This window comes from Acomys minous (genome assembly GCF_964271855.1).
Source record: "Acomys minous genome assembly, chromosome: 1".
In the NCBI taxonomy this organism is placed as follows: domain Eukaryota; kingdom Metazoa; phylum Chordata; class Mammalia; order Rodentia; family Muridae; genus Acomys; species Acomys minous.
In genome coordinates, this window is record NC_140483.1 from 108725916 (window position 1) to 108739587 (window position 13672).

Consider the following 13672-nt stretch of genomic DNA (forward strand, 5'->3'; position numbering starts at 1 on the left):
GGGTCTAGTTCCTTACCCCCATTCACTCCCTACTACGCAGCTAGTGTCTGCTTCCACACCCATCACTTCAGCAGGATTGCCTTTACCAAGTCAGGGACTGAAGGACGCTAGCCAGCTCAAGCACAGCAAACATGGCTCTGGGAGGCCTTGCCCTTCACCCCGATTCCCTCTCCTCTGTCTCCAGTCTTTGTCTCTTATTCTCTGCTCTTTGTCCTTCAGAGGCATATACCGTATTTCTTGGACCATAAGACACACTTTTCCCCCCAAAAGTGGGGTGGAGAATTATGGTGCGCCTTATGGTCCGATTGCTGTTTTTACTGGTCTAGAAACTGGGTACGTCTTATGGTCAGGTGTGTCTTATAGTCCAAAAAATATGGTAAATCTCCTTTGTGCTGAGAACTTGGTCTTGGGGTGTCTTGTGCAGATTCTGGTACCTTCAGTGAGCCCCAAGTCACATAGTCCATTGGCAGCTCCATCCTGAATGCCCTTGGTGAATAACATCACTGACACTTTCTGTCTGTAGCTCACCTCCGCTGTTTACTGTTCATCTCACATTTCTGTCCTCCGCCCTTTTTACTGCCCCTCTATATACTTACCCTGCACGGTCACATTCCTTTAGCAAGCCAATATGCTAATTGCTTCACAAACTACAAATCTAATCCAAAATGCCTTCCTTGGCCACCACTCAATTTTCAAATCAAAGTCTGTATAACCATCACCAGAAACCTGAAAACTGTCCCTGACCCCTTCAGCACCACACACCTGGGTACCTAAATTATTTCCTGGAGTTGCCAGTCCCTCTGGGTTCCGTGTCATTGCTCTTGTTTTAAGTCCTCAGTCTCACATCTGACCATCCACAGAAGTATCTTGCCTCTGTGTTTAGTCTTCCCTGCCCACGAGAACATTACACAGGCACAAGGGTCCACACCATTCCACTTAAAGCTCACAAAGATCCCCATGCAGTTTCTACCACAGAACAAATGAATCAGACTCTCAGAAGAAGAATTCAAGAAAATGTTTTCCAACAGACTTCCATGCTTATTCCAGTGGTTCTGTCTACACTCCACAAGCCCATGGCACAAGGTCAAGGCCCATCACACCCCACACACCACACCACAGGTCTCTACTCCCTGCTGCGCTTGCACAAAGACAACATCAGGCCAGGCCAAACCGAACCACAGAAGCTTTTCCACAGTTGTAGATGCTCAAAGTCTATTCCCTCTATGTTTTACATAGCAAATTCCTGCTGGTTGCTCAAGCCCCAACTTAAAGACCGACGTTCCTGGCTTCCTTTTGACTGTAGGTCAGACTAAACATAAGGGACGCCACAAGCATAACTACAGCTACTTAGAACATATTTTTCCATGAAGACTTTCTCAGCCAGGCGTGGTGGTCAACAACTTTAGTCCCAACACACTGGGAGGCAGAGGCAAGCAGATCTCTGGGGCTGGAGTCCAGCCTGGTTTAGATAGCAAACTGTAAGGCATCCAGGGCTACAGGATGAGACCCTGTCTCAAAAACAAATAACAACAACAAACCAAAGGGGCTTTCTTAAGGAGCGGGGAAAAACGAATGCCATTTGCTGTGACAGACTATGGCTTACTTAGGCGTTAAGCTTTAGGACGACAAGTGCTATCAGTTACAACTCTAGCAACAGGCAAACTAATGACAACATTAGAAAGTCTCATAGCGTACGTACCCCAAACACCTGAGGATTAACTCTAAGAAAAAAGTACGTACATGAATGAAGGAGCTTATGATGGTGTCGACTGAAGGAGGTCTCTGGAGTTTGCTTGCAAGTTTGTTCTGAAGAGCAGGAACTACAGGAGAAGGCTGTCTCACGTGCTGGAAAAAACATTCTTTCTGTACATATATATATATAAATGCATATATATGCATATATATACACATATACACTATTCAATAATCATGAAACATTTAAGAAGTTTAGATTACTATTGCTTTTAATAAAATATGCATAACAAAACCATCAAATTCTTTCAGTTGTGTGAGATCAAATTAGGTTTCTGGAGAAGAAAATCCTATCTAATAATTGTGATTCATGTACCCAACTCCTAATGCCAAAAAACAGTGACTCCAAAAGCAATGTTTTTGGTGAGTTACACGTAATTCCCAAAAAATGCCTCACTAGGTAAAATCATTCAAGCCTGATGTTTGTCAATTACTCTGGTGAGCAGCTGCGAACCTGGGCCACATCCATGTGGTTCTGGCCAACAGACTGCATCTCAGGCAGCACAGCTGACCACGGGACCACAGTAATAAGACTGACAATGCTGCTAATGAGGTTGAAAATTCCAACTGCTTGTAGGTTTCTAGGACCCTCTGGATCCTTCTATTTTCCCTGCTTTGAACTCTGGTGCCCCCTACTTGACCACTTCCCCTTGGTTGGGAGGCCTGGTGGCACTCAGAGAAAGGATAAGCAGGCTACCAAGATGAGACTTGAGAGGCTGTGACTATATGGTGGGGGAGGAGGTCTCCTTCTGTCACAGACCTAGGGGAGGGGAATAGAGTGAAAGTGGGAGGGAGGGGGCAACGGGAGGATACAAGTGAGCGGACAATTGAGTTGTAATCTGAATAAATTACTTAAATAGAAAAATAGAAAATAAACCTCGAATTGCGCAGCACCTCACAAGCGAAGGTCAGTGCAGTGCACTCAGTGAAAGCCCGGGATGACAAGCAGCCCTCCCTTCCCCTTTCCTAACTGCTCCGAGGCCGCCGGGTTCGAGCTCAGCTCGGCACCACCTCCGCCTCAGACGTACCTTTGTTTCCTCTCCGGTCTTATTTTCTCTATCATAGTAGTGCTGAAGTTGCAAGTTATGTTTTTCTTCTTCTTCTTTCTTTTTTCTTTCTGCTTCTTTTCGCCTCTCTTCAGCTAACCGAATAAGTTCTTCGTTTTTTAGCCGTTGCTTTAAAATGTAAAAAAGAAACTTCTTACAAAAAATTGCAGTACATTTTAAAATGTTGTTACTTTATTTGTCTAAAAGAAGTAAAACTGGGTGGTGCACACCTTTAATCCCAGCACTCAGAAGGCAGAGGCAGGAGGATCGCTGTGAGTTCGAGGCCAGCCTAGTCTACAAAGTGAGTCCAGGACAGCCAAGGCTGCACAGAGAAACCCTGTCTCAAAACAAACAAACAAACAAACAACCCCCCAAAAGTAAAACTGAATATATAAAAGATACAGTGTTGGGGGGGGTGGCTACAATCGAGATGTAAAGTGAACAAATTAAAAATAAATTTTAAAAGAATCAAATTTTTAAAAATAGCATTTCAATAAATAACTTCAAAAGGTGAAAAAGAAAAAAATACAGTGTTCTAAAAACTGAAGATACCATCCACTTAATGAAATAGTAGACATCTTTCATCAATTTAGAATTAAAAACAATTTGTCTCTTAAGTTAAAATACTATACAATGAGATAGCAATAGGGTACTTTAAAAATGGATTTCAAGTCAGCAGCACTCTCATACAATAACGAGTGTTTCCCTTGGACCGTGGAAGCGGACGGAAGGACGGATGGACAGAAGGGCGCACCTCCTCCTCCTTCTCCCGCCGCCTCTCCTGCTCCTCCTCGTACTCCTGCTGAATGCGCGCCCTCTGCTCCGCCAGCCGCTTTTCCTCCTTCTCCTCCGCGACCCGCAGCCGCTCCCGCTCTGCTTCTTCTCTCTGTTTCTTTTCCTCAATCTAAAATATTGGGCTCAGTGATTATTCTGTTAAAATACTGACACATTAGAATATCACTCTTTCTGGATCCGCACAGACTCAGCAAGCACACCTTCTATGTGCAACTGCCTCGATTTTCCTAGGAAGGACACGCAACGCTACGACAAGCTGCTAGTCAGATTTCATCTCTGTTCACCAGAGACAGTGTGAACTGAAGAAACGGATTTGTCCTCAGTTTTCTCAGCTATTAAGAGTTCTCAAAAGTGTCCAAAGACTAAGTGAGATGAGGTAAAGACATATTAATTCCTCCTGTACAGGAGTGTTGAGTAACTGGCTGTGGTTGTCTTATGCTACAATAATCACTGTGCGCCGTGCGCCTGAACATGAAGAGATGCCCGTACAAGAGCGGCCTGAGTAAGTTAGCCTTTAATGAAGGAATCGTTTCCTCACAGCACTTTTCTCCCCACTGGCCGTGAAGAACCCAAATCCCTGTGTTGGGCAACAACTCGGGAGTGGAGTCTACACTCAGCGCGCACAGGTCCTGGGCTCAGTCCCAGGTGTGCGCAGAGGATGGAGACTGGACACAGGGTGTCACCATTACATTTTCTTTGAATATTTCTCTGAGAACACAGTGAGAGAATATTCTACAGCACAGCATATGGGCGGAAGGAAGCCCTAAGAAACGGTGCATACCCTCTATGGATCGGGCAGGAAAGATGACAGAATGGATTTTTTCTTTTCTTTTTTTTTTTTTTTTAAAGTTTTAATTTTCTGGTGTTCTGAGACAAGGTCTCACTTTGAGGTTGCCCTTGAAATCCTTAAATAACCCTAGAATGGCCTCAAACTTAGGTGATCTTCCTGCCTTAGCCTTTTGAGTTGCTAGGATTGTAGGTGTATGTCACCACGCCCAGCTGGTACTGGTACTGATGCTTAAGGTTATCCTTACAGATTATGATTATTAACATTTTATAGAGCTTCTGTTCAAATGTTTTTATTTTTTGAAATTAATATGCAATTACAGCATTTTCCCTTTCCTCCCTCCAACCCCCTTGTTCTCTCTCAAATTCAGCATATGCACACACACACACACACACACACACACACACACACACACACACACACACACACACACAAACCATACTCAGCCCACATAACTGCTTGTATGTGACCACTTGGCATTGGATAAGCAACTGGTACACTCTCCCCTGAGGAACATGCTTTCTCCTGCTTTTAACATTCCTTAATTAACTGCATTTCTTTGTCTAGGGTTGAGGCCCCCTGGGATTCTGTCCTTCTGTGTCAGTATGCTTACTGGTGCTGTCCTTGTCCAGGTCTTGCTTAGGAGGCCATGTTGCTTCAGGGATCATCTCAGAAAGATGGGTAAAAGCAAGCTGTGAGAGTGTCACAGTGGACGTTACACTTTCAATAGACGATATTTTCATGCAACCTAAATTTCCTGTGGCTCTAAGGTCACATGTTGTCAAGGTTCTGCATAATGAGAACTTGCATCTTCCTACTGGAACTGTGAGTTGCCAACTGCAGTCTTTCCTTATCCGTATCACGACACAGTCAGATGTGTAGCCTAATACTCAGCATTAAGCGATGGGCAGAACAAGAACAGCAAGCCCAGAGCAGATGCTGGTGATGTGCCACAACCTAACCTTACACTCAGACTTGCATCTCCTTCCTCCTCTTCCAAAGAACAAAACAAAACAAAACCCACAAAAATTACAGAAGAAAGCTCCTACACTAAAATCAAGCAGGCCAATATGTATCGCATTAACAGATCACACATCAATAAACAGGCTAATACCAACAGAAATGCTAAGTATTTTCTTAAACTACCAACTAGGTCAATTTTCAAACTACATAACACAATGAAATGTGTTATATAACACATTTATGAAATGCACTAATTTTTCATTAAATTTTTCAATTGTTGAAATGATTTTTTATTGTCCTTAAAAACAAAAACCACCCACAAATGTTATTTCCTCACTTTTAATAGCAGCAAGGCTTCCAATGCATTATCTAACTGTATTACTTATTTGTGCAAATCCTTGGCTAAAGCTTTTCTTACCTTTATGAACGAATTTGTATGTTTTAAAACGTATTTCAGGGCTGGAGAGATGGCTCAGTGGTTAAGAGCACTGTCTGCTCTTCCAAAGGACCCGAGTTCAATTCCCAGCTCCCACATGGCAGCTCACAACTGTCTATAATTCCAGTTGCAATGGATCTGACACCCTCACACCAATTCACATAAAATAAAACAAATTATTGCCATAAAATAAAATAAAACATATATTTCAATTACTAAGCTTTGGATGTTTTTGTCTTGTGAGATCTTGCTGATATCTGTTTAGAATTCTGGGTTAATTTTGACTCAAGGATATTGTGACCGCTAAAATAAAAATTGAAAAATAAGCACTCAAAGAGTAATCTATTCAGCCAGCCATTGGTGGCGCACGCCTGTAATCCCTGCATTGGGGAGGCAGAGGTAGGCAGGTCTCTGTGAGTTCGAGGCCAGCCTGGTCTACAGAGTAAGTCCAGGACAGCCAAGGCTACACAGAGAAACCCTGTCTCGAAAACAGCCCCCACCTCCCCCAACATACACACACACACAAAGTAATAATTTACTCAAATGCACTGAGATTTACAAGGTGGAATGCAGAGGGATCAAAATAGCAGTCAAAGCCTCCTCTCTCATTAGTGACTTTCAGAGGGAAAGACTTCCTCACGGTCCCACACGTCACTGCAGTACACCCAGACGGGCTCTGCAAGTTACTAACTCTGGGGCTGTGGACAAACCACTCAGTCTGTGCTGTAGCTGCACATCCTAAAGTACAAATACCTTATCTCTAAAGAATCTGACATTTAATAAGATACTACACATCTAAAAGCATTTTGTGAACAACAAAGTGATTTAAAAACTGTAACGTTTCATAATTACACCTTACTCTATGGTAGACGTGCTAAATAAACTCAGAGAATAACTTAGACTCTGAGTCGCCGTTGTCATGGTGACAGAGCACCACACGCTCCTTCACGTTCAACAGCTAGCTCTGCACCAGTCAGCCTGCTGACCTGAGAGCCCGGCAGCCCTGGGCGTCTGTATCTATCATTGTCTTTGTCAAGCATTTCCACACACTCACTGTCACTGCTGATACAATGCCCATGCTTCTGCTCTAGCCAACCCTCCGTGAGTACATTCCAACCTTAATGCCACTGCTACAGGCAGAGGCCACGACACTTAGGGTTAGAACGTGTTGAAATGTGCTCTTAGGGGGGATCTGACTGGCAGACTGGGATTAGACTAGAAAGCCTTAAATGTCAGCCTAAAGGGTCTAGATGTTTTCTGTAAGCAAAGAAAAGCAGTTATACCAGATTTTGAATAAGAAAGAACAACATGTAAAAACATTCCTACCAAAGGAAAATTCATCAGAGTCACTTTGAGATGTAAGTGTGTAGAGGGAAGGGAGGGAGAGAAACCCGAGTCCCTTGTGTGCAGACATCTCAGTCAGCTGGACTCCGTCTTCTATTCAGTATTAAGCCAAGACCATGAATTCCCCAAACTCACTGCTTAGTAAACACTAGATGCTTATATGTCTTCTTTGGGAATACTGTGAAATTTTCACTACTTTAAATGGTACCTACCTACATACAAAGAGAGGCATGTAACTGCAACATGTCATTATAAAATTACATGCAACTCCTTTGTTTCCTGATACAAAATCTTTTTATATAACCCCAACTGGCCTTGAATGTTCAATCCTCCTGTTGAAATTACACATATGTACCAAACTCAACTGAAATATAACTTCTGTTTATTTATAGTCTGTGCTGAGCCAATGATATCACATCTGTGGGGGGTGACAGAACTTGATTTCTACTCTGATTCACTCTATATCATTAAAATGACTTTTACGAATCTCAACATTCACTGATTTAACAACTATTGATCTTCTAATGAAGTTTAGGAAAAACTCAGATATGACCAAACAATGTGATTTTGGCATTAGCTGTACCTGATATAAACTAGACATTGTGGATAACTGCATAGCACATTTTAGAATTTAGTGCTGTGGATAAAATGCCTGTAAGTTTAGTTTATTAAGCATTGGGACTATAACCAAATAAGCCTTTCACCTGAAAACGAAGAAAATTCTTGTATAATTCTTGCTGTTTAATCTGAAGCTCCGTGGGTGGCTCGCCGAATGTGTTTCCCCGGGCAAAAGGAGAGCTTTGTGTTTGCACAGGACCTTTAAAGACAGTTTGCAAAAACACACTGTTAGCAAAGGAACAATCTGATAATAAACCCACATTATGAAAAAAATTATTATATACAGAAAGTATTACATCCAGAAGTCCTGAGGTTAAGGTCAGGATGAAAGGCAAGGTAAGAGTGTGAGGGGGCAGGAAGGGCAGCAAGGGAAAACCAACATCAGGTTAAAGTGAGGGGCTGGGAGTACTGTCAACAGCAGCTAAAGACACCGAGGGGATGTGCAAGCTAACAGCCTAAACACAGCTTCTCAGCACAGGCTGCCAAGTAGAGTTCATGATGGAAAAAAATGTACATGAATATCCTTTACTTGAGATATGTTCGTAGGGACTGGAGATACAGCTCAGTGGCAGGGTATCTGCTTAGTACTGGAAGACCCTGGATTCAATCCCCAGGGTTTAAAAAAAAAAAAAAAAAGAGGAAAAGAAAAATAGTCCTTAATCTATACACATAACAAAAAATTCCAAAAATTATTTTAAATAATTGCTAAGTCCGAAATTCTTCATATCCATAGCTCAAATACAGGCTAGAAAGTCAGCTATGAAATAATTAATAAATTTAAATTAAGTCTAAATAACTAATAGGTTTTACTTTTTAAACTGCTGAAGTCAATGCTTAACTAGCATGCACAAAGCCTTGGGTTCTATTGGTAGCACACACAGAATCTCTTTTAAAGGAATATAAAGTGACAGTAGTTTACTCCAGTATCTGTTCCTTTTAAATAGCATGGCATATTCTCGAAGGGAAAGATTGCTTCAGAAAAGCTATTTGAGAAACAATCATTCCCTTAGAATCTCTCTTGAATGTAGAAAGAAAAAATATGACAAGTCTCACACAATTTTTTAGAGTATTCTTAAGTGACAGACTTATTCTTTTTTGTTTGGTTGGTTTTGTTTATTTGAAACAGAATCTTATTATGTATCCATGGCTGATCTGAACTCACTATGCAGACTAAGCTAGCCTCAAATTCACAGCAATCCTCCTGCCTCTGCCTCCCAAGGGCTAGAACTACAGGCATGTGTCTTTACGGCCAGTTACTGACTCACTCTCACCACTATCAACTTAAAGCGTTTCTCTCCCTTTCTCATGTCAGTCTATGTGGACCATTCGGTCAGTTACAACTTCGTCACTTTGCCTCTGTATTAACACTCACTAACATTCAGATGACTGAATTAACAAGGTCAAACCAAGCCTTGAAAGCCACAACCTCTCCCCTGAAAACTGTTCTATGAAAAGCAAACTGAAAATATAAAGGTTCCTTTAAATCTTGGGCATTATAGAAAGCTGATAGTAAAAGAAACATGACTGTTGTCTTTTACCTTAATTTGAATTTTGTAACAATTAAAGGAAAAATATTAGATTAAATAAATCCTTTGGGTGGTGACCTTTTTCAAAACTATAGGGAGCTGGCATTATTAGAAAATAGATATGTAACTAACTTCCATAGTAACAACAAAAACAACTCATTGGATTTCATAGCAGTTCAGTTAACCATAAAGTAAAGGGTGGGGGGGCGGGGGGGAGAACCTTCCCAGCATAAGCCAGGCAGAGTAAGATACACTTGTATCCCAGCACTGGGGAAGCTGCAGTCTCATACTGAGATCATGTTACTAAAAAAAGTCATTATGAAGAAATCAAAAACAGGCCTAATATGGCTGGGAACAGTGGCACACACCTTTAATCCTAGCACTGGGAAGGCAGAGACTGGTAGATCTCTATGAGTTTAAGACGAGCTTGGAGACATGGTGAGTTCCAGGCCAACCAGGACCCCATGTGTGAGACACTGTCAAGGACAATGAAACTTGAAAGCAAATTGCCAAAAATTTCAGATGCATTCAAGTTTCCCAAAGCCTTCTAAAAATATTAAGCAGCACATGTGCATGTGCTCATTCATACACACACACATATGGCACAACACAAATCAGGTGGCTTAGGATAGCTTCATATATTGCTTAGTTATTATAAAGTTTAGTTCAGTTAATGGTTAGAGAAAGAAAGACTAGGAAATTTTAATTCACATAAAATAAGGAAACTAAACATTTTAGGATACTTTTAACATCTTGAAAATAATGCATCGCAAGTACCAACTAGAGGAGAATCTGGCATACATACTACAGAAACCATCGGTCAGAGTCACAGAATTGTTTATTTCCCAGTGTCTGTGCCTAGCAAGCAATGCCTAAGAAAGAGTAAGTCCTAACTCCTTAGAACCGCAGACGCTGTATAAAGAAACGGGGAAATGGACCACAGCACAAGGGTTCGCAGAAGCAGCAGCCACAGACAGCAGCAATAAACAGCAGAGCTAAGATTCTCTCCCAGCAGCAATTAATATGAAAAAGTATTTGTTGTTCCTACTGTACACTGAATGAACCATTCCATATTAAGAAATTAATAACTGGGCTGGAGAGATGGCTCAGAGGTTAGGAGCACTGATTGCTCTTCCTGAGGTCCTGAGTTCAATCCCCAGCAACTACATGGTGGCTCATGACCATCTATAATGTCATCCAATGCCCTCTTCTGGCATGCAGGCAAAGCACTGTATACAAACTAAATTTAAAATTCTTTTAAAAAAGAAATTAATAATTTTATCAAAATCAAAGGTTCCAGTTTCAGAGGTGTAAAAATTGAAGCCAGTTGCAAACAGTAAAAATCTACTGTGGATCACAATGAAAACCGTTCTTCACATAACAGTGGATGGGGATGTCGGCACCAACAGCAACCCAGCATCCTCAGAGAGCAGCGCCAGGGAACCTGAGAGCATCATCGCAGCCCCCACTGGCCTGCATGGGTCCAGTAAGGCCTGTGAGTTGTAAAACTTGACTGTTTGATTAGTCACGTGTGTTTCAAAACAACTTCCTACTGTAAAATTCTTCCTGATAATCAGTTCTATGAAGGTGTAAAAGCAGACTCAAAACTGCAATAAAAACTGCAAACGTGCAAAAGCAGAATTTTATAGTAAATAAAGTCTTTTATCAGCACCCATACATAGTTTCAGATGTATTCAGATGTATATTTTTTATATTTGCTTTGATTTTTAAATGTGTATCATATATGCATGCATATATGGTAAGATAGTGAGTAACTCTAGCTCACAGCAGCTTTGATGAAGAATGCTGCTGAACGGTATATCAGCCTTACTCATCACCAGATGTGACCTGACACTAAACTTCTAGTCACTTCATTTCCTGTACAATGTGGAAGGCAATTGATCACTTGAACAAAAAGTTAATTTCTTGTATAATTTATGATAACAGACCAAATACTTTCTCACCAGTGCAGTCACGGTATGAGAAGCAAACTGTGTATATGTGCAAAGAAAGGCCCTTCAAGTATGGAAAGAGACGTTAGCAGCAGCTACCTGCGCGCAGCAAGTTACAGAGCTGGGAAGACACACCCGCTGTCAGAAGCAACCTTTCCATACTTTTTTTTTCCAAAGTAATTATTTAAAGAAAGAAAATACATTATGCTTCCTAATTCATAGAAACCAAATTCTCAAAACCACAATAAGAATTTTATCAAAGAACAGAAGTGAAATGTTACTGAACAGCATTAGAAATTTTTTTAAAATATAGAATGTGATTAAAAACCTGAGTTTTTATTTGCAGCATCTTCTAGGTTCTCAGCTGAAGTGGCTAAATTTTGGTCTATAGATACAACAGCCCTTTTATCTTCATGTGTTCTTGCATCTGGGTTATGGTAGGCATCTATATTCTGTCTGTGCATCCTATTCAAATCAGCTGAGAGGGAAAAATAATCCATTTATTTCAATAAACACATTTTTATAATTACTCTTAATACATTTTTAAATAGGAAACCTGAAAGGAAAACGGGACACGAATGAGAGTCCTGGGTGATGGCTGCAGCTCTGAAGCACCCTCACAAAAACTGTAAAGAAACTGTAAATCAAAACTGGTACAGAAATTAAGAATATATAAATCTCTGACATTCTATCACAGCCATACTAACATACCCACTAAGAAATCAGAATTTCTTTAGTATAGAACAGAGTGAAACTCAAGTCAGAGTGAAAGTTACCCCAAACCATCAGCTCTCTCCTAAAAACCAAGAAAAAAGCATGTTCATGTGGAGTGTTAAAATGCATCCACAAATCCTTTAGCAAACCTTCCTCGAAATGTGGAACTCAAGTCTCTTCGTTACTGCGGTCTATTTATTACCTCACCTTACAGCAGGATACTGCAGGGACACAGCACATGACTTCTAGGGCTGACTCACAAAAGTCATTGAGTTTTATCTTGTGATTGTTGGACACATCACAACGGCACTGAAGGGTGCTATGGAGAGATCTAAATCTTGAGCTGTACACGGACGCCTCAGGGGAAACGTGTTACAATCTCACACGAAAGCGCCAGGCAGAAACAACCAGCAAAACCACTCAAAAGTTACTATCTAAAGAACTGCAAAGTAGTATGAATTTCTTACTTTAAGACACTTCCTTTGTGTCAGTTGATTGCCTAGCAATAGACGCTGTTGTCTGTTAAATACTTAATACCTAGTTCAGTTAGTAGAGTGTTTGTCTAGCATGCGCAAACTGGGTCAAAACACCAGTCCCAGAAACAACCCTCTATGCTTATATAATTCAAGTTTTTAAAGTGCGTAAGTAAGCCAGGCATGGTGGAGCACGACTATAATCCCAGCACTCTGGAGGCAGAGGCAGGTGCTTCTCTGTGAGGCCAGAGGCCAGCCTGCTCTACAAAGGGAGTCCAAGCCAGCCAAGGTTACACAGAGATACCCATCTCAGAAAAACAAAACAAAAGGGCATAAATAGGAGCTCTGTAGTTGAGAGCACGGGAGGACCCAAGCTCAATTCTCAGCATCCACATGGCAGCTCACAACTGTCTGTAACTCCAGTTCCAGAGGCTCTGGGACCCTAACACAGACACACATGCAGGCAAAACATCAATGCACATAAATCTTTTATAAAGTGCATATAGAGAGAGAGAGATGCCTCTCTACCTATTCTCCCAAAACACTAGGACACTAATAATACAAGGTAACTTAAACAGCGATATAAAAATTATTTACCAGGATATCACATTCAAGGATGTATTTCGAATGTGACCCACGTCTAGGATACAGTCCAAACACTGTGGGACATACACAGGAAAGCAAAGCTCAGAGTAATGACAGTTTACATCCTCCTGTTACACTAGGCCATCTTGGGCTCAGAAAATGGATAAACGCCTCCAAGGTGACGAGTGAAAAACAATAGTAAGCAGAAACCTGGGCTCACAAGGTCTATCTATTGGTTACTAAGGTGCCTGCAGCACAAGCCCAGCAACCTGAGCCAATCACTGGAACACACACATAGAAAAACATGCAGAGGCAGGATTCACATCGTAATCCTAGCTCTCCTACAGCAAGACACAGGAAAATTGCCAGAAAGCTCAGAAGCTTCTGGAAGCCAACTAGTCTGGAATACGCAACGCTACATATGTGATCCACGTCAGTAAGACTGAGTTATTCTCTGACCGCCATGTGTGCACCATGACATGTGTATGCCCACATACTCTCTCACACACAGACAAATAAAAGAAAAAGAGAGGAGCTGGCTCAGCAGTTAAAAACATGCACCACTCTATCAAAGGACCAGAGTTCAGATCCCAGTACCCACACTGGCAGCTCACAGACACCTGCTCCTTCAGCCTCAAAGGATCTAATGTCACACACACACACACACAAACACACATGCAG

At 41.5% G+C, this 13672-nt stretch overlaps 1 protein-coding gene across 12 annotated transcripts in view; it reads right to left on the reverse strand.

Moving 5' to 3' along the window:
- The window catches only part of CSPP1 (centrosome and spindle pole associated protein 1), a 101442-nt gene that overhangs the window by 13356 nt on the left and 74414 nt on the right, over nucleotides 1-13672 (reverse strand). For 10 of the 12 annotated variants that reach the window (XM_084772912.1, XM_084772919.1, XM_084772915.1 and 7 more), the window contains 5 exons: nucleotides 11548-11697; nucleotides 7828-7940; nucleotides 3553-3702; nucleotides 2781-2927; nucleotides 1741-1845 (listed from right to left, as the gene is read on the reverse strand). In XM_084772912.1, coding sequence (XP_084629038.1) covers nucleotides 1741-1845; nucleotides 2781-2927; nucleotides 3553-3702; nucleotides 7828-7940; nucleotides 11548-11697 — 665 coding nt within the window. The remainder of the gene's footprint in view (nucleotides 1-1740; nucleotides 1846-2780; nucleotides 2928-3552; nucleotides 3703-7827; nucleotides 7941-11547; nucleotides 11698-13672) is intronic. The other 2 variants (XM_084772909.1, XM_084772918.1) reach the window with 1 other exon arrangement.